Raw genomic sequence first — 24,560 nt, 5'->3', positions numbered from 1 at the left:
TGTGTCATGTTATGTTTATTTGTTCTTCGTATGAATGATTTATTTATTTTTTTGTAGAACAGTTGTGTAATCTAGAGGTAATTGAGAAAGGTGGAGAGTAAAGACAATTTTCAGCTCAACTTAATCAATTTATTTTCTGGATCCATAAAAGGGTATTTGTAGCAAATGGAAAAAAAAAACAATTTTCCAGAGGATATAAAAAAACATCTTAAAATGCGCAACACACCTTCCAACGCTAATATCGTATGCTGACTATCACAGGGAGAGTATAAAATCAGTTTCTTTTGGTGAAGGGATTTGGAAAAATCCCTCCATTCTGTAGCTGTATTCATTTGACTCTCTCTTTGTGTGTTTTCGTTTCCCCGTCGGCCTATCCAGCATTTCATTAGTCCTCAGTGCCAATACCACATTGTCTTAGATCCTGTCACGGCTTTGCCTTAAGCTAATACCCTCATCTCTCTCTTAGTGTACATCTTGTTCCCATTCTCCACAATCATACCTCAAACCTTTCTACTCTTCCCTTCCTCTCACTAACCTCAATTCATTTTGCTTTTTTTTTTTTCTGTCTCACTTCTTCTTGCCCTTCTGAGGTGCAGGCTCGGGACTCTTCCCCTCAGCCAGAGCCAGCTGCTTCTTAAGGTCCAACAGTTTGGTCACCTCTGCTGTGATCGCGGCCTTCTCCGCCTTCTGGGTTTTGAGTGCTCGCACCTTTTCCCCCTGTGGTAGATAAAATGACGGGTTTAATAGATTTCTTAAACCTACATTTGTCTTCAATTAAACATTTCAGCTTCTATGGTCACAGAGGTTTCTTGTCAAATAATAAGCAATTAACAAAGGCGGCAATTTGCGAGTTAATAATTAAATGCGTCTGCCTGGGTTTGGAATCGTGAGAATTAAACCTTTGATTCCCAAAAATGTAACCGCCACATTTAAGTATAAAATTCAAAGATCTTAAATTTGGGAAAAAACATTTTTTATCTGTTAATTACAAACCTAAGCGTTACAAGATAATTTTCCAAATAGTGATACTGATAAAATGTAGCTTTTAAAATTAGCCGTTATTCATTTCAACGGCCAGCAGTTTGTTGCGCGGGATTTTACGAAGATCGTTTTCGTTCCCTTACGGAAGATGACATCCGTTGTGTTATTCCTGTTACGGAAATTATTTTAAAGACAAAACAATGCAATTAAAATAATCTTATTGAAAAAAAAATGTATGGCCTAATGACAGATAAATTATTGATTCCAAAATGTCTAAAAAAATTTAAGAATTGGGTTTAGAGTTGATCGCTCAACAGTGTGTTACCGCAAGCCAGCGATCTCACCTGCTCAGTCACCGCCTGTGTGAGCTGCTTGGCTTTTTCTGGGTCCACTCCTCCGTTCACCGTCGCCACCTCAACAGCAGCAGAAGCAGGAGCTGGCACAGCTGCAGACGGAGTGCTGCCAGCGCTCTGAGCCGGCGTCTGAGGGGCAGAAACAGACAGATTGAAGATGTTTGAATTTGAGGTGTTTTGATGGTTATTATTTCTAGAGATGACTTAACTTAATTTCAGACAATAACACTCATCACTCAAAATGTCGACGGGATTTTATGAGTCATTAAGTGTGAATGGGCGGTGAATCACACTGGACACACAGGGATGACTGTAACACTCAGAATCCGAGAGGACGTTAGATGAGCCGCTAGTGTTAGTGAAGGCGTGCGCTAATCTATATTGACACAGCATAGACTCAGACTCTTCACAAACAAATACGGCTCGATACCTTTTTTTTAGGTGGTTCGTCTTCAGGCTGGAGGCAGAGGGTTTAGAGAGGGATTATGTTTATCTATATGATGGATGTGTAACACATCATTTAAACATTCATAGTGTGTTTGCTCTGCATCGTGTTTCAAAAGACAGATACTCCAATTACGTACAATTCATATTCGGGGCGACTATCTGACGGCGATGCATTATCAATTCTTTCTTATTTCATTATTCATAAATAGTCAACCTGTATTACTATAAGACCTGACTGAACTCGTGCACAGACCATTAGGCGTCATAAACATCAAATACCTGCTGTCCGCCAAATTTCTTCTTCAAAGCCTCAATCTGGTCCACCTCTAGTTTCTGGAACAACGGACTGACCTGGGAACAGAAGGGGTGGCACGGGAGAACGAAAAAGGTAGAAATTAAAAAAAATATATGCAGGAATATTTAAAAAGTTTGTGATTGTGGATCCAGCCCAAGGCCGGTGTAGCTGGAAAATGTAACCTGGAGGCTCTGTGCTCATTTTTGAACAGTGAGGATTATGCAAGTAAGTGAGTAGATAACTATGTATAAGAAAGTTGAGAGTTTCATGATCGCCACTCTTCCTCTGCAGCATTACGTGATTTGTCGGAGAGGTTGTGTGCGGTGCATTAGTGTGCTTTTGCTTGTCTGGAGACCTCAGTCACGAATCACCACAGCCTTAGAGATCGAATGCAGCGTTGGCAGGCTGCTGTACACACAAGTTGCCACAATTAGGCCTGAAGGGACAAGTGGCCGGAGAGAAACTTGCTGTTGGAGGGCTGAGGCCTCCAAACGCCGTCTAGGCTATTATTCTTAAGTGTGTGTGTGTGTGTGAGTGTGTTCACACGACTACAATGTCCTCCAGAGTACTGAAATATTGACAAGCTGTTGCATCCTCATTGTATCACCCAGCGTCAACATACAGGAGGTTCCACAGGTGTGTGTGTGTGTGTGTGTATGTGCTGTCTCAGGTCATACTCACAGTGCCGATGCGGTGTCCGGCACTCAGGGAACATACAAAAGTGCCAGTGCCTTGCAACATGGTATTGACGCAAGACTGAGGGGCATTGAATTGATCCCTGATGGTTTGGCTGACCGTTGGCATGTATGGCAGCAGCATCACTGACAGCAAGCAGGCGATATTCACAGACACGCCGGTGACGGTGCCCGCGCGCTGCCTGAAGAGGAGAGACGGAGATCAGTCAGTCAGTCAGACGGATCAGGAATCTAAATGTTTTGGTTAATCTTACAATGGACAGAAATTATAACTACTGCTCTTCTAGTTGGCTGCTCATAATAATATTCTTTCTTCTGAGAATTGGTTTTATGAATTCAATCAGTGCTAAATCAAATTAAGATACATGACTGTGTATGAAGGAGTCCGTCTTCAAAAGGGTCCATCTTCTTTTAATTAGGGCTGTCAAAGTTAACGCAAATCCGTTTTAACGCATTAACGCAACTTGCGATTTTTAGGTTGTAGTGGGCTCAGTTTTAAAACGAGAGTGAAGATACTGGCATCATATGAAACTAGAAAATCTAATCCATTGGCACCAACCATGTCATAATAGCTTGTCACAAAGGAGGTTAAATAACGCTCCGAACTTGCGCTACATTTTGGTGAGGAAAAACTGGCATGGCCATTTTCAAAGGAGTCCCTTGACCTCTGACCTCCAGATATGTGAATGAAAATGGGTTCTATGGGTACCCACGAGTCTCCCCTTTACAGACATGCCCACTTTATGAGGCAAGTCATAGTCAAGTCAGCACACTGACACACTGACAGCTGTTGTTGCCTGTTGGGCTGCAGTTTGCCATCTTATGATTTGAGCATTTTTGTTATGCTAAATGCAGTACCTGTGAGGGTTTCTGTACAATATTTGTCATTGTTTTGTGTTGTTGATTGATTTCCAATAATAAATATATACACACATTTGCATAAAGCAACCACATATGCCCACCCCCATGTTGATAAGAGTATTAAATAGTTGACAAATCTCCCTTTAAGGTACATTTTGAACAGAGAAAAAATGTGCCATTAATTTAAGATTAATCGTGATTAACTATGGACAATCAATTAAATATTTTAATCGATTGACAGCCCTAGTTTTAATATCAAATGAGAATTTACACATTTGCAACACAGATCTATCTACCTCGTAAAAACCTACAGCGGAAGAGATGGTGTTAAACTAGTCAAGGCCACCTCACCTCTCTGTGTCTCCTCCTTTGATCTTCTTCCAGGGTTCGTTGACCTGAATGTACTGGTTGCCATGGCGAGAGATGTTGAGGATGGTTCTCAGAGCATCGCGGATTCTGGTGGAACATTTCAAAGAAGATTTGATGATAGTGTGACACTAACAGCAGACCCATTATACACAATCTACTTCAGTAGAAGTACAAATATGGGTTTATCTACTAGTGTGTTTTACCTTTACTGACAATTTCCGTATACATTTTCAAATTTGAATCATTTTAAATCACTGAATGAATCTAATTAAAGACAAGCAGAGTTTTACTTCAATTAAATTGATATCCCAACATCAACCTTTTGACACGTACGGTATGTAAGTCGAATAGTCTTACTTGACTTTGTCCATGAGCTGGATGTACTGCTGCAGCTCCCAGCCCACCAGAGCCAGGAGCCTCTTATCTTCCTGCTGGAGCTCCATCACAGGAACACAGCCCTCAAAGAATTTGGTGACAAACATGCCAGCTCTGGAGGAGAGAGGGAGAGGGGGCGGGGGGGTTAAAAAAGGAAATGGGGGTCAGGGAAAAATGTGGGAACGGAGCAAGAGAGGCAGCGAGAGAAACAGGGAGAGAACAAAACGGGAGAAGGGCACGCTACTTGACTTGCTAATTGTTTTATAAATTATAGATTTTGTTGCCAGATGTAATACAGTGCTCCGCTAGTGTAAACTAACACAACAGTGTGCTGCATTGAGCCTCATCGCAGCTCCTTCATCGGAGCTGTGTCTGGAGCTGGTTGTTTTTAAAAATGAGTTTTATGTGTACATCAGGAAGATGTTCGTAGTGAGAACGTTTTTGTCACGTCTGATGCAACAGACTGTTCTATATTTTACAAGTCTCTCAGCCGCTATCTGCCAGACCACTGTCAAATTTACAAAGAACAGGGATTTTGATGTTTGATGATGATTGATGATGAACTTTGTGTGACCTGCATTCTTAATTAGAGTCTTTTAATTAGTGAAACTAATTAACAAAGACAAAGCAAAGAGTTTTTTTCATCCTTCATCATTCAAATAAAGAGTAATATTCTTATTGTTACAATAACTGAATGATCCTAATAAATAAAGTCTTATTTGCTGCCGATAAATGTTAAGTAAGGATTTACCCATTTTGGTTTGTCACGCTGAAATTGAACACCACAGCCCAGAATCGTTTATAAATTTGAAAAAGCGGGCCTAAGATGGACACACTGTCGCTACTGATGCAGTGATTTAGCAACTGGATCCAGGCAAGGACAGACATTTCTTTTCTGAAGCAGAATACTTTTCTACCTCCAACACCTCCGGCTGGATGCAATCTACAAGATATTTTTGAACCAATTAGGCATCAACGTTGCTGCCCGAGACCAATTTTGAAGATCAAGGTACTTTGAAAAAAAAAAAAGCTGCTGAGAAAAATCTTTGATGTGGGATTTTAACCCTGATCTTTTAAAAATCATTTGAGGCGATGTAATTGGGGCTAAATTACACCATCCCAAACAAATTTAGAAAACTAGGGTGAGCCTCTTGTAATAGTTACCGCTCTAACAGAGTACAACAATCGGAAAACTTAGTTGTTAATTGGACTGGATGACAGTTTTGCCGTGTATTTACTTTTTGAGTGAAACTTATTGTGAACAAAATGTGAGCAACTTGAGGTGGATTGCCCCCATTTTTATTTCACTTGTGATTAATCTCAGCTGATCAAAACAATTTATATAGAAAAAAGAAACACAGAAAATGTCCTAAAGTCAGATGGCTGGGAACGAGTAGCATGAGGAGATAGGTACAGGTCACCTTGTTAGGGTCATTGGGGAAAGTTGACCTCTGATGTGGGTCTAAATTCTACTATTTCTAATCACATATAGAACACAGGAATTCATTTTAATAACATGTGACTATCACCAACCTGTTGATGAAGTTGCCCAAGTTGTTGAGCAGCTCAGAGTTGTTCTTCAGAGCCATGTCAGCCCAGGAGAAGGCTGAATCCTGTCCCTCTGGACGCACATAGAGGAGGTAGAACCGCCACACATCCGACGGGATGCCTGTGTCCTTGGCCATGTCTCCAAAAACGCCCACGCCACGGCTCTTGGAGAACTTAGTGTCCTCGTAATTCAGATACTCTGTGGGGAAGTTACAGCATTAGTCACTGTCAAAGCTGACAGTGTGAATGTGACCATTCATGACAAACAATTTTAAGATCTGTTGTGAATTAGTCTAATAATATAATATATCAATAAAATCAGTCAGTTGAAACGAGTGTTTACCAGTGGCGATGAGGTGGTTGACCAGCGTGTAGTTGTCCTGAGCTCCCAGTAGGGAGCAGGGAAACACCACGCTGTGGAATGGCACATTGTCTTTGGCCATGAAGTTGTACAGCTCCACCTAGTGGCAGAGACACAAAACTGCACCGTGAGGATGACATCATATTAGATCATCATGAGATCATCCAGTTCAAAGAGGACTTATCAGCTCTCCCCAACCCCCCATCTCTCTCTCTCTGCAAACACAGGCCAACACACACACACACACACATGCACACACACACACACACATATGCACACACACATATGCACACACACACACACACACACACACACACACACACACACACACACACACACACACACACACACACACACACACACACACACACACACACACACACACACACACACACACACACACACACACACACACACACACACACACACGGAGAGTGATGAGATGAGTGAGTCAGTGAGCGTGAGGAAGATATGTTGAATTTTGTTCTTTTATCTATAGGTTGTTTTAAGAACTTGTTGTTAAATGAAGTCCACATGTAAATGAAGAAGCTAGCTAACTAACACGCTTCTTATTGTATGTGTGGGAAGCTATGTAGTTCCCCTTTCTCAGTAAAGCTGCTGATGGCATCATGAACAACAAAAACCAAGAACCTACAGTATGGTAGACTGATCGTGCCGAGACTTTTATCTCAAAGGGGGAGAATCTAGGACTGGATGGCAACTACAAAGTACAAAGAGCTGTATCTCCTACACATTATACTGTGTGTACATTGTCGCTACGGGTACAAAACCGCTTGTTCATTTTATTCATAATCAAAGAGGTTATGTCTTCCTCTGTTTCACATTAGGGTTATATGGGGCCAGGAATTACACTGTGTCTTAATGGAGAGTGCAAAAGACCAGATGGGGCGATGAAAAAAGCAATCAGACCCATTCTGTGTTGTAAAGAGGACACAGTCTGTGCCAAGCTCGTGCATCAGTGCTCCGCTCGGCTCATAACTCCTGACATGCGTGTGTCGGGTGGGGGTGGGGGAGGAGCTAGGGTGGGGTACCTGATGAGGATTCTTCCACCACTTTTCCCATTGGTCGGTGTAGTTTGCGGTAATGGACAGATAACCAATGGGGGCGTCAAACCACACGTAGAACACCTGCAGAGAGAGAGAGAGAGAGAGAGAGAGAGAGAGAGAGAGAGACTTTGTTACAGAATGAGACATTTGGGTGTTACAGTTGCTCTTCTATTAACATAAGAAATGTAAGAAACAGAAATAAAGGTAACATGTAAATTATGTACATAATGCTACAATATAAACCCAATATATCTAAAGAAGTACAAAAATTAAAAAGAAAATGAGAATTTTAAAAATATGAAATATGTACAAATATTTGCATTAAGACATGCAGAAATTAATTCAGCGATAAATCATACTAAAAAGAGACACACAGACTATTTCAGAAATCGCATACTATGCACTACATACCCAATATGTGTACTATCGTGTGAATAAACAGTAGTGTGTATCTTTTCGGACACACAGCAATAATTTATGTCGTCACTTCCTGAGAGCCTCCTTGCCGGTTGGAGATGTGTAACCATGGTAACCCATGCCAACCTCATGTGACCAAAAAATTATTTGAGACAATCAAAGTCTGAACTAATTAAAAAAATATATTATGCCTGGCAAAATTAAATCATATACTCAAACTTAAATCAAAGTATTATTGATGTTACAGAACCGTCCGTCAACGTCTGTTATGAATGTTGTCGTTACTACCTTATTGCAGTGTGGGATAATTATGAGGCCGTAGTGTCCAGCGTTGCATACTGTAATATTTCAATGGAAATAGTACTAAATTCGCGTTCTATTGGTTTAGGACAAACTAAAAAAATCTCACATACTGTTTTAGCGTACTAAATAGCATGTTAGTGTGGAATTTTCGGACGCAATCAAAGATTAGGAGGAATGAAAAAAATCCTCAAGATGCACAACGTGACTGATGTATTACTGTTTGGAGAAAGTTTTAGAGGTGTGTACTAAAAGGAGTGGTCAGTGTACCAACATGTCTAGACATGCCAGACCTGGAGAGTGTCCCAGTGTGCTATTAGAGAGCACCGCAGTATCATCTGTCACTGCAGCATTTGTAAGCAGCTAATGAAGTGCATAGTCATTTCCAATGTTTAATTAGGAACCTGACCTTAGACTTAAGTGTTTGCATTCATTATCTTCTCAGCAGGTAATTTAGCTGAGCAGTAGGGCTTTGTTATGCTTTAATAAACAACTGAGTGGTGTGTGCATCTTTTCTACTCTATAATAAACTATAAACAAGCAAATTACAGAGATTTGTAATGTGAAAAATTAGTTTTTACTCAAAAGGTGACAATAGCAGACCTTCTCTTTAAAGTCAGGATGAGGCACTGGCGTTCCCCACCGCAGGTCCCTGGTGATGCAGCGAGGTTTGAGTCCATCTCTCACCCAGGAGCGAGTGATCTGTTTGGCGTTTGCTGTCCAGTCTCCTGTGCCGGTTGACTTGTCCAGCCACGTCTCCAACTGAGCCTGTAGCTGTACGAGAGAGAGAGAGAGAATGAAAATGCTGACAAAAACACCAAATGTCTTGACTCTGAACCACAGCTCCAGAAAGAGTTTATATAATAAAATGACCATAGGGATAACTGCCTATCACAAGCTGTCTGACTTGGACTTCTACTTCACACTCTGTTTGTACTTTCTAAACAAGATAACTCTGTCTCAATCCCTGTGAGAAAAAAAAAAGCACCATCTAAACTTACAATGCAGTGTGAAAAGCATACCTTTGGCAGGTCCAGGAAAAGATGTTTGGAGCAGCGGACGACTGGACTCTGCTTGCAGACCTTACACTGGGGTTCCTAAAGGGGACAACCGCCAACAATGATCCAACAGAAATGGAATGGCAATTGCTATCCCCATTACTCTTTCCAATAGACAATTAATGGCAATAATCAGCATAGATTCATCATCCTCCTCTTGCCTTTTATCATCAACTCACCCTGAGCTCCACAGCGTTGATGAGCCGCCCACACTTGTCACACTGGTCACCACGAGCTTCTGGGTAGCTGCAGTGGGGACAGATGCCTTCTACGAAGCGGTCGGCGAGGAAACGTTGGCAGTTTTCACAACGCAGTTGCTCCACCGTGTCTTCCACTAGGAAACCATGCTTGTGGATTCGCCAGAAAATATTCTGGGCGATCCTGAGAGGATAACAGAGGACAAAGTTAGTTGAAAGATACTCCGGGTGTTGTGCCACGACATGTTGATCTTTTGACCTGAGTTAAAGGTGCATTAACACACTGACTAATGTGTTATGTGGGAACTAATGAGTCATTAAATCCTGACCCCATTTTTGTTTTTTCCAACTCAGCTCAATACAGCTCTTCCGTGTGAGCTAGAAAATTATGTAAACTTTAAGGATCAATATAGCGATATACCAGAAAAAGAAGATAAAGGGAGGAGAGTTGGTGTTATTGGTTTGGTGAAATAAAACATGAAGTAAAATGGTACAAAAAACAAAGCTGATGGTAATCTTTGGTGTTGGATTTGTAAATCTAAAATGTAAGACCTCACATCCAAAGTACTTTTCATGAATCAAGTCAAAAGTCTTTAATCTGTGGGCTGTTTTCATTTTTCAAAGAACATGGTTCTGGTGCATGGTGTTTGATGCCTTTTATGTTTTATTTATCAAAGCAAAGCCCACAAAACATCTATCTTTGTAATCCTTTTCTATGTACAAAAGCTCAAGGATTAAAGTCTCATCTTCACTGAGGAAAAATAAATAAATAAAAATAAATAATAAAAAAAACATCTTTCCATGTCTTATTTAAACACCTATACAAACAAGACACCTTATCCATACACACACTGACAAGAAATCACGACTCCATTGCTTTCATTGTTTCAATAATTCCTTAGAGCAACAATCCATAACTTTGAAGCAATTCATTTCACCTCCAGACTTAAGTTACCTCATCAATAATATTAAATAGATAACTTTACTACAGAACGTCCATTTTATTTGTCCTAGATCGACTCGACTGCCAATGCCTTTCCTTTCTGCTGACTTTTTAAAAAGCTGTGAAAAGTGATACTGTCTCTTGAATAAACACAATATTATAGTATCACATTGAAGAGGAGCTTCACCTGACTGTCTGAATCTGCTTTTAGACACCACACCCCACATTGTTGCTTGACTAAAGAATTGATTTATTTATTTTTTTAAATAGGTTTTCTTTTTGGATTTTCTTCTTTTATTTAGTAGTAACCTACATTCAACAATCATGCTCAATAATCTCTGAGATTAAGTAGAGTAGAGTTTATGCTTGAGAGAGCTAGACATCCACACCAGTATCTACTGCAAGATTATAGTAATCTTATGTTACGTAACTGTGTAGTAATCGTAAGAAAACGTGTTTGCCCTTTCACACCAAAGCCAAGCAGCATCAGAAACAACTGCTACCCATGAGAGGACCAGTGTTGTGAAGTGAGCTCTGGATTATTATTGTGTTTAGCTTTATCTTTACCTTTGCTGTTTAACTTTGATTATGGTGAAAGAAAAGCCCCGTCATTAATTTCTCACATAACTGTAGATTACATTACAAATGGGCCAACTACAGCCTTCATCCCTGCTTGCACTTACTCCGTCTGCTTCTCGGTGGTGGTTCGGCCAAAAAAGTCAAAGTCGATCTGGAACCACTTGTAGATATCGGAGTGGATGGCGTGGTACTTGTCGCAGATCTGCTGCGGTGTCAGACCCTCCTCTCTGGCCTTGTTCTCTGTAGCTGTGCCGTACTCATCTGTGCCACATATAAACAGCACGTTCCAGCCGCGCATACGGCCGTACCTAAGAGGAGAAGACGCATGCGGTCAGTGCAGTAAGACATAAGAGAGGGATGGCAAGTGACAGAGAAGAAAAAATAAATGAAAAAATATAAGGAGCAATAGAGAGATGACGATGGGCAGTAACAGAGTGAATAACAGAGAGGGTGAGTGAAGAAGAAAGCAGGATAAGGTGAAGTGGAAAATGAGAGGTCAATATGTTGTTCATGATTATCAGTATTTTGTTGGCACCTATGTAGACAGAAAAAATACATTAAATTCGTACCTGCAGAAGACATCAGTGCTGAGGACGCAGCCGATGATGTTGCCCAGGTGGGGGACGTTGTTGACATAAGGCAAGGCGCTGGTCACAAGGAGGTTTCGCTTGCCCTCCTGTGGCAAACTGGTAGGAAACACACAGATGTGGGGTTTAATCTTCCTATCACATAACCTCTCAAGAGTTATGTCGACATCCTCAGGGGTAAAATTTCTACATTTTGCAGCTCAACTATGCTGTTGATAAATGCACTTTCCAGGAAAAAAAAATAGGTTGATTCATCGATATGACGTTGCTGGGTAACATTGTAGTTTGTGGGTCTTATGTGATGTGATCCCCACAACATCATACAACATCCTAAACTGCAACATACACACTAACTGCAAATCACTCTGAATAAGAGTATCTGCTTCATGTCTAGAATGGGAAACAGCACTTTTAATTACTTACATGGGGTGCTGTCTGTCTGTAGCCAATGGACAGGTGTTCAAACCTTTACTCCAGTTGAGAGCAGCTGCCTCCATCTCTTCTTCTGAAACTACACGCTCACCATCCTCCTAACAAAGTTAGATAGAGAGGATCATTCATTTGGAATTAAACCGAAACCAACTTGTAAGGTTAGTAATCTCCACGAGTAGAACTTTTTTTTTTTTTTTTTTAAATCCTGTAATTATATTAGCTTTTTTTGTTAAATATTATCCCTGTGGCCAAAAATTTGAATTGTTACTGTTAGTATTTCCATGACATGTAAATCATTTCCAATCTTAGAAATTTTGATCAACAAACCCAAAAGTTTATTGCCACTGAAAGCAGTACATAATGATAAAACTAGCTGTTCCACTAACAATACTGGTGTACTAATGTACTGGCTTTGGAGACTCACAAAGACTGAACTTAACATCAAAATTAGCTCCATTTCAACATGAAGCAAGCAAGCAAAAAATAAGAATAACCTGACACCTGACTTTTTGACCTCTAACCCAAAGCCCGAAACTAAAGCATTTAGCAATCTGAGATGCACATTCTGCATCTTCCTCTGACAGGGAGCCATGAGTGCTGCTGCTAAATTTGACTGACACCTGTTGAAATCCTCCCATGCTTACCCAAGAAAGAGAACAGAGGATAAAGAAATAGTGATGTAACCTCCACATGCTGCATGTTCTATATCTTAACACAGGTGTTAACGTAGCTTTCACAGAGCCAGGTTAACTCTCACACGGAGTCTGCGTCTGCTTTACAGGAGAGCCCTTCTTGCTTTAAGTGACATCAATTCAAGCTTCGCAACCCTTTGAATGCTTTAACTTTCTTCCTACGGTGAAGTAAAACGTGGGAAAGGAAACGTGTGACCTTACGGTCACATGCGTCTTGCAAGCTGTTGTTTGTGTTGTGCATCTATAGCTCGAAGAAAATAAAAAAGAAATTTTCTTGGAAACCTCACAGAGCGTACATTTTTCCTGAGGCAAAAAAGCACAAGTGTAGTTCGTCGCTGAAGCCCCTCTGAATAGTTTTTTTGTTCAGTAAGAATGCTTTGAGTCTAATAGTCATCCTGATGATCTGGCTTATACCTCAGCAGGGCTGCTGTTGCATGGCTGTGTGTCTCTGCGCTGGCTGCTCTGTGGAGCAGGCTGCCTCTGCATGTAGCTCTTCATGCCCTGCAGACCTTTTCCCTGCAGCACTTTCTGAGCAGCAGACTGAAAACTGTGCATAACAGCCCCACGGTCAAACCAAGCCTTCACAGACGCACGTTCGCCTGTAAAAAAGGAAAAAGAAGGAGGGAAATGGTAGGAGAGAGAAACGGGGGAAAAAAGCAGAAGAGGAAAGTGAAGGGTTGCAGTAAGCACCGTTGTAACATAATATAGATAAAACATTTGAAAATAAAATAAAGAAGGTAAATGAAGGAAAACAGAAAAGAAAATTGATAAATGAAAATAGGGAGGAAGTTGAGATATTTAAAAAATATATATGTTCATAAAGTTTATTTGTACTTACCCAATGTTAGTGAAGAGTCAGATAAAACAGGGTACAGCGCAGCCCACAAAACAACATCAGCAACTGAAACAGCTTCCTGAAACACAACACAGTTTCATGAACATCATTTTTTAAAACAATTACCACACACTATTCCTGACCTTTCCATGTGTCATTTCCTGACATCCCATCAAAACCTAAATGCTATTTTCAGCATGATTGTTTTGTGCGCTTGCATCTGACTAAATATGGACTATACGTACTGCTGTGACTTCCTCACTGTGTGTGCTTACCACAGCTTTTCTTTAGCTTTACACAGGGCTCCTCCAAGCCATGCCAATCACCAAGAGACTTAACAAAACAGATTTCTGTACACATGAAATACATGACAGACGCAGATGACTTGTTGCCACAGGGGCTGCAAATACCACAGAGAACTGATCCCCCACCCACCCACACCCAGGCACATCTGCAACATAAGGGAGCTCCTCCCCAGATGAATCTTTTCAACTTAAAAATGCATCACTCGCCCAGCATCAGCAGCTGAAAAGAAGAAAAAAGAAATGTTGCCGGAGGAGCCTGATGTGGCGCAGAGGAGACGCTCAGTTTAGCTCAGCTGAGCTCAGCTGAGCTCCCGCAGAGGCATCATGAACTTTTGACTGGATCATATATTATATAGCCTGAAAAAGCCTTGTTTGAGTGTTTGATTTGATTTTCTGTCACTCTCATGCCATACATGGCAACTAAATAGAAAAAATAGGTAGTAGCTAAACAGTGGATTCTGTACCCCAGTTAAATATGGCGTGTTCCCCTTGCTCAAGCTTTGCTCCAGGTAGTTTAGGGGCCCTTGGAGGACCTTGGACACCTCTGATCCTTTCCCCTGCAGCACTGCCATGTGAAGGGCCTGTAGCAGCGCAGGCTGCACACATAAGACAAAACAGATTAATTAGAATTGATTGAACAACACCGGATCAAGCAGTAAGCCAAAGAAGCATGACGGAGGTTAAACAATTCATTTTCTTAAACCCTGCAGAGCATGCTGATAGATTTCTTCAGTACATTGTTGTTTTGAGAGCATCATGAGCTTTAATCATTGCGCTGCATGGATATACTGTATGTCCCTGTTGGCAACGCATTGAGCAACAGTAAGAGGATTCTGCACAAGAAAGCGTACAAAAGCAGGAACTGAAAATAGTTTGCATCTCAAACAGATTACCAGCTGAACTGAAAGATCTGTTTTTATGTGGGGCTTACCTGAAGATCTGTGGCCTCCCATTCAAGCCACTGATTGCAAAGCTCACTGGAGTCTTGTCCATTTATTTCAAACAGGTAGCTAAGGGGTTAAATGAGAATAACAGAAGGAAGTTGTGTCAAAGAGTTGCGTTGTACTTGGTTTCAAAAGGAATTTACTCTCATGTACCAAACAAACACACCTAAAATATAGATATTTGCCACATCTTCACCTTCAGGAGTTAGTTACTGTACAATGTGTCTCAAAATGTTATTACAATGTAATCAATGTCAAACTAAAGCATTAACATTTCACTGATATTGTTGCCAGCCTCATTTTGTAGTATAACTTCTGCATTTTCAAATCAATACATTACCAGATTTGTCCGATTAATCATTAATTACATATGACATGGAAATAAATTGAAATAGGAAAAACACTGCATTGGCTGCTGACGGAGTTAAAGCAGCAGTGGGTAGAATTGGAGCAAATATGATTTAAAAAGGTTATTTTTATAAAACACTATATTCTGACAATAGTGCATGACACAGGTAATGTGAAAAAACCATGTGTCTCTGTGTCCTCCGGTGCTCCTAATGACATCTGCAAGATTTCACAGACCGGAAGAAAACAACCAATCAGAGCCGAGCTGGAGCCTTGCCGTCTCTGAGCAGCTGTCAATCACTCGCAAACTCTGATCAAACGGTCAAACTAGGCAGCGCTGATCAAATATGAATCAATATTCTGTTACTGTAATGTCTATTTCTTTCCTCAAATGTCTAGCTGTAAAATGAGAACGTTTGTGACCCGGCAGCCATGTTGAGATCAGTTGAGGAAATACCAAGCACCGCCCACCAGCACAGCCAATAGAAAAGCTCTCTCTCTCTGAAATGACCTGTGGTTGGTCAAAGTCACAAGCTAGATTTTTTAAAGCCTGAAAACAAAGCCATGAGGAGGTGCTAAAGTCTAGTTTTCTCTCAGAACACTTGAATTACAATATGCTGAAAGGTTATTATGGAATTTTTGCCCAATGATGACAAAAACGTTCTGCCTACTGAAGCTTTCAAGGATCAGTTCACCCAAATTACAAAAACATATTTTCTCATTTACTTCTAGTGGTATATAACCATTCAAATAGTTTTGGTTTTATTTTCCCAGGTTTTGAGATATCAACTTTAAATTTCATTTGTAAGGGCTCACAGCATTAAGACCTGAGCAGCCACAGTCAAAGTTATCAGATAAAGATTGAGACAAGAGAAAAATATGATTTGTTTTTTAACTGACCCTTTAGGATTTTGCATATCTGAAACGTTATACGGATGCAGTGATTAACAGCCTTCACATTCATGCCAACTTGGCATTCATAAATAACAAAGCGGGAATGTCTATAGTCTACTGACCGGCAGATGGCATTGGAGCTGAAAAGTTGCAGTCCACTAGGCAGGAGCAGGGCTGGCAAGGCTGGACGGCTAAGGAAGGGCACCACTCTCTCTGGAAAAAGAAAAAAAAAAGAAATCCCTGTTCAGATACCACCAAATAACACACACACGATAGCAGACAAGATTGTTATGTAGATGAGCGTGTTTCTAAACTAGTTTGACTACCTGTTGGTACAAACTGTAAATCCTCTTTCTAATGGGCGTGTCTTTAGAGAGAGAGATAAGAAAAAAATCTACATTCGTTAGATCCAATTCATTTCAACACTTCTGGGCAGAGATTATATTTGAATCCAATACTGCATCTTCAAGGAGAACTAATAACACAAGACTCATAATCCTCAGCCTCAATACTTTACTAGTTACTAGAATAACCTATTTAAGAACACAAAGGTCACATAGAAGGCCAAGGATTTGCTCTTCTTAATCTGTAATGTATCACCACATGACTCGGGATTCTGATAATACATTTTGACTGGTGTCTTCACTTCAACAATACAATTTGATATGTTATGGTGGCTCTAGGATTCAATATAGCAGAAATAATTTCATTTTTATTACATTCACCTAAATAAATGTGCAAGACTTTGTAATGAATCATTTGATAGATAGCAAAAAACATCTCAGTTCCATCAGCACAGTGACAGTACTGTATTCTTCAACAGATTTTGAACAAAAATGCATAGTGACATATGATACAAATGTACTTGCACACCTCTATAGTGTTGATATACATAATGTATCTCTCAGTACAGTTCACTGCATTCATACACTGAGGCTGCATGCCAGATGGTCCTGGTTATTCATCACTGTGATCCGGCCCCCACACAGGACTAGCACACATCTGGGACTGAAGAGAGTCAATCACAACATAAGACCAGAGCTGGGATGTATGTATTACCATTTAATTAGAATAGAATCCCTTTACACAGCAGCATCTAGATGATGTTGCAGTAGTACCTTAAGTCGTAGCAATAGTAGAAAGGGACTCGATGCGAAACAATACACAATGTTAGAGTCATTACTGAACGTAGTCCAGGGAGGACAACTTGCATTAAAATAACCTCTCTTTGGAAAACATTTTTAACTGTGGCTCAGAGATTAGTCACATGACCATAGACACATGCTTGGTATTGGAACTGACTAGTGGTGGAAAGTAACTAAATACATTTACTCAAGCCCTGTATTTAAGTACAGTTTTAAGGTAATTGTACTGTACTTGAATATTTCTATTTTCTGCAACTTTATACTTCTAGGCTACTCCTAATATTGTACTTTTTACTCTGCTAGCCTACATTTATCTGAGAGCTTTTGTTACTAGTTACTGTACAGATTCAGATGATTAATACAAAATATAATCAATAAACATATGATGATGTATTATTATGGACAAAGACGAGACTTTATTGATCCTTTGGTGAAATTCACAAGCTACCGCATAGCAAACGATTAGCTTCACCTTTACCAGCTGCAACGTTACAGTGATGAACACATTAATGCATCAGTAAAGAGAATACAATAATACAATAAGCTTTTCGGGCCTTTTAGGCCATTCTGCATAATAATACTTTTTTTTTTACTCAAGTAGGCCTATATTTCAATGCTAATACTTTTGCACTTTTATTTAACATTTTGAATTTACTCGTAATAGAGTATTACTACACTGTGGTATTGCTACTTTTACTTAAAGGGAAAATTCGTTGTTGGATGCCGTGCCGACGACAACCCCGAGAGCAAGCCGTGTGTGCGTTACTATGCATGAACCTATCTTTTGCTTTTCTTTTAAAGTTTCTGGAATACATTTTTAAAGTAAAAACATCAAAAATACATGTATGTTTTTTTTAATAATTTAGTTTTGTGTGTTTTCTGTCACGTATTTGTCTCATTTATTATACAGGTACAGTGGGGTCACATTTTCTGAAGAAGAGCAGTCAGAAATGGTGACCTCATGTGTTGCTGGCTCTCTGTGGTCACACATTTTAGTGGTCACACCATTTCGGTGTAACACCACCAAGGCCGCTGCCCGCGGGCAGCAGAGAAATGCAGCATGTATAGCCAGCGTATTTTCACATCTAACTCAGTGAATTATGGATCTATTTCGACCAAACCAGAGTTGCTGATTGTTGGAATAGTGGAAAGACTAACTGACTGATGGTTTTGGTGAATTTTATTTTGTTTCTGTCCAGTTTGAAGGAAGTGTGTTTCACATGAGTTATCAAGGCAATTAAGGTAATCTGGTGGGGCGCCATCATTTTGGCAACACTATTGGAACACTATTCGGCGGGGGAACAGACTTCGACATAACACCTGTACCGTTATGGCACAGCTCCGCAGCAGGAGGAATCAGCTTTCTTGGTCAATATAGCACGCACAAGGGAATTTATTTCTTCAGTGAACTAAATTTACCATCAGCAATGATAAGATATCCACATAAAAGGAGGTGGCGAATTTTCCCTTTAAGTAAAAATCTGACTACTTCTTCCACGATAATACTTTATTGTCAGACAGGTCTGAAATTTGTTTTGATCACAGCAGCTCCATTTGCAACATCACAAAAAGGACAAAGACAAGAAACAAGGATACGTACATTTAATCACGGAAGACGATATTCAGGGCCCTTCAACGTACATTTGATCTGGGATTAGGCTCCATATTTAGTTTGAGGATTGACTAGTGTACAAAAGAGTGCTTCAGTGTAACCTTATTAAATCGTGGAACCCTGTATCTCCGATTTGATGGGAACAATTCATATTCACTGTTCATAACATGGTTGGGGTCAGAGACAATGGTGTTAGCCAGCCTTAATATGTTATTATGATAGGCTGATTCATAGAGTTTCTCAAGGGGTTGACCTACAATCTTTGAGCAGATTTTCATTTGGTGGAGCAGTTTTGACTTTAAAGTAGTGGACAAACTCTTGTACCATGTAGAATAACAATACTGTAGAACACTCATAATAACAGAAGTAAAAAACAAAAGAAGAATTTGTTTACTTGAACAGTGAATGAATCAATGTATCATTCCCCAGATTTGTCTTTTGTGTAATAATGCTAAAGCAACAATAACCATTCCTAGATAATGTGCAATATCATTTTCCACTTGTGCAATTCTGTTAATAGTCTGTTTATTGTCAATACTGTATATACTGCTCCTATTTTGATACTTCTTTCTATTTAAATGGTTCATATTTTGTTACACTTTGTTTAGCTCTTTTTTTTACTGTGTTAGCTGATGCATCTTGTTTTTTGCAAGCAATATCTTATCTTATCTTATCTTATCTTATAATCATCCCTATATTCGTGTCAAGGTACTGGGCCAAAAATAACAAAATATGTGATTGTGTCTGGCACAGCCCCACAACTTAACAATGCAACCCAATCCAAGAGAACCTGGACTGTTCCAGACATGACAGGTATACTGTTGTATACTGTACAGGTAGAAGCTCAACATCTGTAGGTACACTGTTGTATACTGTACAGGTAGAAGCTCAACACCTGTAGGTATACTGTTGTATATTGTACAGGTAGAAGCTCAACATCTGTAGGTATACTGTTGTACACTGTACAGGTAGAAGCTCAACATCTGTAGGAATACTGTTGTATACTGTACAGGTAGAAGCTCAACATCTGTAGGTACACTGTTGTATCTGTACAGGTAGAAGCTCAACATCTGTAGGAATACTGTTGTATACTGTACAGGTAGAAGCTCAACATCTGTAGGAATACTGTTGTATACTGTACAGGTAGAAGCTCAACATCTGTAGGTATACTGTTGTACACTGTACAGGTAGAAGCTCAACATCTGTAGGTACACTGTTGTATCTGTACAGGTAGAAGCTCAACACCTGTACTGCTAACCAAAAGCTTCAAGAGGCTGCACAATCAAACACTACGTAAACAAAGCAAACAAAGCAGTGGTTGTCAGTAAGAGAGTTTTCTAGCTGCTTCTCAGATGCAGAAACATGTAACCTGGCAACGAGTGATTGACAGTTAGCAGTTGATCAGGACTAGCTTAACGTTAGCTTGCTATTCCACTGTTACAACCGTCAGTTACAGCACAGACTCAGCTCAAACGTTGTCAAACCCCCCACTATAATTACTTATAATCAGTTATCAGTCACCGTTATAGGTAGATCCATGTGTAGTGTAAAGCTAACCATGCTTTCTTACCTTCGTGGTTGACATACTGGACGTCACACTGAGCTCCAGTCACTGCTACCGCGGCTAACACCTTCAGGCACTGCGGGTTGCCTTCACTGACGAACAGCTTCATCTGGCCACTATGTTGGGACTGATAACCGGCTTGAATGGTGGCAGTATTTACTATTTTAAAAAGTAGCTGCTGGTAGTAACTTTGCCGGTGAGCGTGTGGTCCCCACTGCTGATGCAAGACGTGTTTTGTGAGTTGTAGTTTTTGGAGTGGTGTCTGTGTCGTTCACATAAATGATAGCTGTCTGTTAAACGGACTACACCTCCCATAATCCATTTCACCACATCCGTAACGTCGATTTGGATGAGATGTGCTTGTTTTGGTTTCCCGCGTAGCACCGCCGGGCGGGATTCGTCTCTTGGTGATGTGCATTACAGGACCGGGCGACGCTGTGTTAGTTAAACATGCGCACCACAGCGTCGCCTGTAATCTCATTGGCCCCCTGTGTAAAATCATATCGCGCTTCTGTAGCCAATCTAAAACCACCAAACCCACACATAGAAAGCTAGTTTTTATCCGCTTAAAGCGCCAGGGAGGATGTAACATCATGGGCTGCTCCGGGGCAACTTAGTGCCAATGTATGACTGTTTATTTGAGTTGTTCTCTGTGCTTCCGTTTATCTAAATGATGTGAAGTTATCAATATTTTTATTCCATCCCACCAGAAAAGGCGCAACTCCTGCTCTCTCTCTCTCTCTCTGCAGTTCACTCCAAAACAACTCAATAGAGCTGTCATCACGTCGCTGCAAGGTGAGTGATGTTGTGTCTCTTAAATGCAAACATGAGATTTCTGCTGAATTGCTTGGTCAGACAACTTGTTTCCTGCTGTGAACATTCACATCATAACTGCAGGAAATGTTGTCTGCAAGGTGTTTTATTCTACTGTTAGTGCAACTGTATAAACTATGGTTTGTATTTTTAAAGTATTCATTAGATAAACAGTCCTACTCTAAAATATGATGTAGATTTGTAAGTTGTTATTCACAGTATTTTATCACGTGCCACATCTGACTGTAAACAAATCTCTTATTGTCACTCAAACTAATCCCTCATTCAGAACTCTTATCAGTACTTGTCAAACCGCATCTCATGGCTTTAATGCTCTTGTTTACTTAATTATCACCATGTTGTACATTTATGAAAGTTGTTTATACTTTGAAGACAATGGAGTCTTTGTGGTAATCACATACAGGTGCTCTTTGGATCCTTTAGGTGTATTGTCCTTATTCAGTCTTGTGAAAGGCTCATTGCACGGATGGAATATGGTCTCAAAAAAAGTACAAAATGCAAGTCTCCCTCAAAAACAATCCAAGTAGTGTTTGAACAAAATTAAAATGCCTTTATTTTACATGGCAATAATTGTTTAAAATGACCAAAGCGTTGTGATCAACATAGGTCTTCATCAGGGTCTCACTGTCCCTGTTGTTTATGCTTTATTTTGAAAAACACATTTTGGACTGATTCATTTTAAAGCAGATTTAAGCCTAGTGGATAAATTTAAATAAATATATATCATAATTAATGCTCCCATCTATTGTAAAGTTTGTGCAAAAAAGTTGGAGACCAATGAAAAATAGTTCTCCTCTGGAAGCTACAGTGTAATTCAAACTCTGGAATTTAATATGCAGCATATAAAGTTGTTTTTTTTGTAAAATATATCCGAACATGGAATGACATCATATCTAAAATGTTAATACTTCATTTATCACCTCATTTAAAAAAAAAAAACTTGCCTGCCACAGTGGCAGGCAGTGAAACAAGTTGATTTCAGACCCTGCTAGTGGATAAAATTAAATTAAATATATATCATAATTAATGCTCCCATCTGTTGTAAAATTTGTACAAAAATGCTGCAACTCTAATATATAGCAATATAGGTCCTGTCTCCACAAATAGGTCATACATTTAGCAATTACTCAAATAGCCAGCCTACTTTTTACAAAACAACTTATTTTTCCACACCATGGTGTCAAACCACATGAAGCCTTTACAGTTACAACGAGTCAGACTCAGCTGAGGCGCTGCACTAGAGCCACAAACGGCTATAAACCCAACATGCACTTACACTGTAAACACTTTAACCTCCTCCAACTATTTGTTGTGGAAGAACTCTTTACACTTTTTAGACTTTCCTGTTCAGCCCATCCCCATATATACACACTTTTTGACATCTAATACACTTAATTCTTTCTTTTAATTTATGTATACCTAATCCTTCAGAGGATGATGCATTCTCACACATTTCATCACTACAATGGTGCTGACTCCATGACCTCATTTTCTCCATTTCCCATTTATTAAATGTCACAATGATAAGAATTGCTAACCTCAACACTTTACATATGACAGACTGCTTGTCGTGCAGGAATATTTGCATGCGACTGCGAGGGAGTTTTAGCCCTCACATGTTTCTCAGAAAGTGCATGGACGGGTTAACCACACGGTGTGATGGAAACAGTTTGACGCATTGCATTTTTGCTTTTTCATAATCTTCCTTAAGTCCATGCAAAGCAGGAGATTTGCTCCCCCTTTTTGCCAGCCTGTGACGACACAGGCTCGGAAGATTATTCTCCCGTTGCAACTTTTGCTGATTAAAAGTACCATGTGTGCAGTATTAGCAGGAGGGTTACAAGCTCGCTGTAATTGCTAGTGTGCTTCATGGACTGCTGCTGTGGAAGCAGTTGTCAAAGGCAGATTTAGGGAGTGAAGCGTTTCACATCTTGGTGTGTTTCCAGTCAGATTATTCTGCTGCTTTGGAGTATTTGAGCAAGTCTGGTCTAACTGGTTGGAGATGTGTGTCTGCACAGACAGCCACAACACAATTGTGACTCTGCATGCAGTTTTGTGATGTATTGTCCTTCAAAAAAAACGTCCACATCTGATCTGACGGATGGATATTTGTTTATTCTTTTGGTATTCATATACTGGTTTGTGTCTTCAGATTGCATTAGTCTGTTTAAGGTACTGTAGTTGTGATTAACTTGTTGTCATTTTAAACTTCCTGCCAATGGAATCTGGTTTTACCAGAGTTGACCTAGTTTACCTAGAGTTACCTCGTGGCCTCATTTCTATGTTACAAAAAAAATCTCATGACCCAAAGTTGTCACATATATCAGAAATATATTTTAAGTACACCTAGCTGAAACTGATGCAGTCTAATACAAAAGCTCTGCAATAGATCCTTGAAAGTTATTCAGAGAGGTGGTGATTTAACTTTGAGGTCATTCTTGAGGCTGCAGTTTTTAGTGCTTAACCCTGGTCTACTGTTTACTCACTCTACTGTATTGTCTGTGTATGAATGCAGTTTACCATGTCACAACTGCTGTACAGTATAGTAGCTCCACCTACACTCACATCTGTGCTCTGTTTTAATCCAGTCTAATCCCGCATTTACTTTTAGTATCCGTGCAATGATTATGCAATGATTAGTGCTTTCACTAGCTTGTACTATGCAAAGGTACGGCAATATAATAATAATAATAATAATATACATTTTATTTATAAGCGCCTTTCAAGTCACCCAAGGACACTTCACAGATAAGACATCTAATACATCTTTTTTTATACATAATAAAAGATAAACAACATCACCTCAGGAATTGAGAAGATGATAAATATGATGTCAGACAGGGCTCACATTTGATAACTGGCCACACTGTTTCACATCATTTAAAATGAAACAGATTTCTCATCAGAGCTGAAACAATTAGTCGATGATATGATTAGTTGATCGACAGATGAAAAGACGACAAATATTTTGATAATCGTTTCGCTTTCAAGCAGAAGCAGTGAACAAATGCTGCACATTCTCTGGTTTCAGCTTCTGAAATGGGAGGATTTTCTCGCTTTTCTTCATCATATAGCACTGTGAACTGGATATCTTTGGGTTTGGTTGGACATATCAAGACATTTGAAGACACTACTTTTGACTCTCTCAAACTGTGATGGCCTTTTTTTAGTTACGGCCCTATTCTGCACACACATATCAAGTGAATTTAAGAAAAATAAATAGAAGGAAAGTTGTTCTCAGAAAAACAGTTGCTCCAAATACTTGAATTGATAAGCACCTCCTCCAGTGTCTGACACATCCAAACCGCTTATTGTTATTTGTGTAATGGTCCTTTATTGAACAAATAACCCCTTTGACCCCGTGAAGGCATCAAAGCTGTGTCTGCGTGTGTGCCTCTTCTCTATAGTGTTTGCCTTGGGAGGTTTTAGCTGCTCTTCCTTGTGCCCCAGTATCGTGCTCACTTCAGCTGCACAGGCCTGAAAGTGGGTCTTTGACTTGCCTGATCGCTTTTGACAGCTCAC

The 24,560-nt window shown here is 39.9% G+C and overlaps 2 protein-coding genes across 8 annotated transcripts in view; one reads left to right on the top strand and one right to left on the bottom strand.

Annotated features, from left to right (window-relative positions):
- Positions 1-115: 115 nt before the first annotated feature.
- On the bottom strand, positions 116-20,460 carry mars1 (methionyl-tRNA synthetase 1). 2 transcript variants are annotated; one of them, XM_074642671.1, is made up of 22 exons: positions 20,211-20,460; positions 16,006-16,096; positions 14,629-14,707; positions 14,162-14,293; positions 13,396-13,471; positions 12,972-13,156; positions 11,857-11,963; positions 11,416-11,532; positions 10,951-11,154; positions 9,307-9,508; positions 9,092-9,166; positions 8,673-8,843; positions 7,338-7,433; positions 6,268-6,385; positions 5,910-6,123; positions 4,359-4,490; positions 3,984-4,088; positions 2,758-2,953; positions 2,061-2,132; positions 1,765-1,791; positions 1,326-1,463; positions 116-717 (listed from the first exon to the last, which is right to left on the bottom strand). In XM_074642671.1, the coding sequence occupies exons 1-22, from the start codon at positions 20,311-20,313 to the stop codon at positions 568-570; spliced, it is 2,790 nt and encodes a 929-aa protein (XP_074498772.1). In that variant the 5' UTR covers positions 20,314-20,460; the 3' UTR covers positions 116-567. The 2 variants fall into 2 exon arrangements, with proteins under 2 accessions (XP_074498772.1, XP_074498762.1); XM_074642661.1 differs by lacking the exon at positions 1,765-1,791 and having other exon boundaries at positions 20,211-20,450.
- A 254-nt stretch (positions 20,461-20,714) lies between these two features.
- arhgap9 (Rho GTPase activating protein 9) overlaps positions 20,715-24,560 on the top strand; it is a 49,185-nt gene continuing 45,339 nt past the window's right edge. For 4 of the 6 annotated variants that reach the window (XM_074642704.1, XM_074642693.1, XM_074642717.1 and 1 more), the window contains exons 1-2: positions 20,715-20,828; positions 20,915-20,999. The gene's annotated coding sequence lies outside the window, so the exon portion shown is untranslated. Of the gene's footprint in view, positions 21,000-24,560 lie in introns of all 6 variants that reach the window. The other 2 variants (XM_074642714.1, XM_074642684.1) reach the window with 2 other exon arrangements.

The sequence above is a fragment of the Sebastes fasciatus genome, chromosome 1 (assembly GCF_043250625.1).
Source record: "Sebastes fasciatus isolate fSebFas1 chromosome 1, fSebFas1.pri, whole genome shotgun sequence".
In the NCBI taxonomy this organism is placed as follows: domain Eukaryota; kingdom Metazoa; phylum Chordata; class Actinopteri; order Perciformes; family Sebastidae; genus Sebastes; species Sebastes fasciatus.
This window is presented reverse-complemented; position numbering and strand designations above follow the sequence as displayed.

Bases quoted from the DNA above. Each gene is read 5' to 3' on its own strand.
- mars1 (XM_074642671.1), bottom strand. From the start codon at position 20,313: ATGAAGCTGTTCGTCAGTGAAGGCAACCCGCAGTGCCTGAAGGTGTTA. The intron at 16,097-20,210 runs GTAAGAAAGCAT...TTCTTTTTCCAG, and splicing joins CCAGTATGTCAACCACGAAG to AGAGAGTGGTGCCCTTCCTT. The intron at 9,167-9,306 runs GTGAGTTGATGA...TGTCCCCTTTAG, and splicing joins TCAACGCTGTGGAGCTCAGG to GAACCCCAGTGTAAGGTCTG.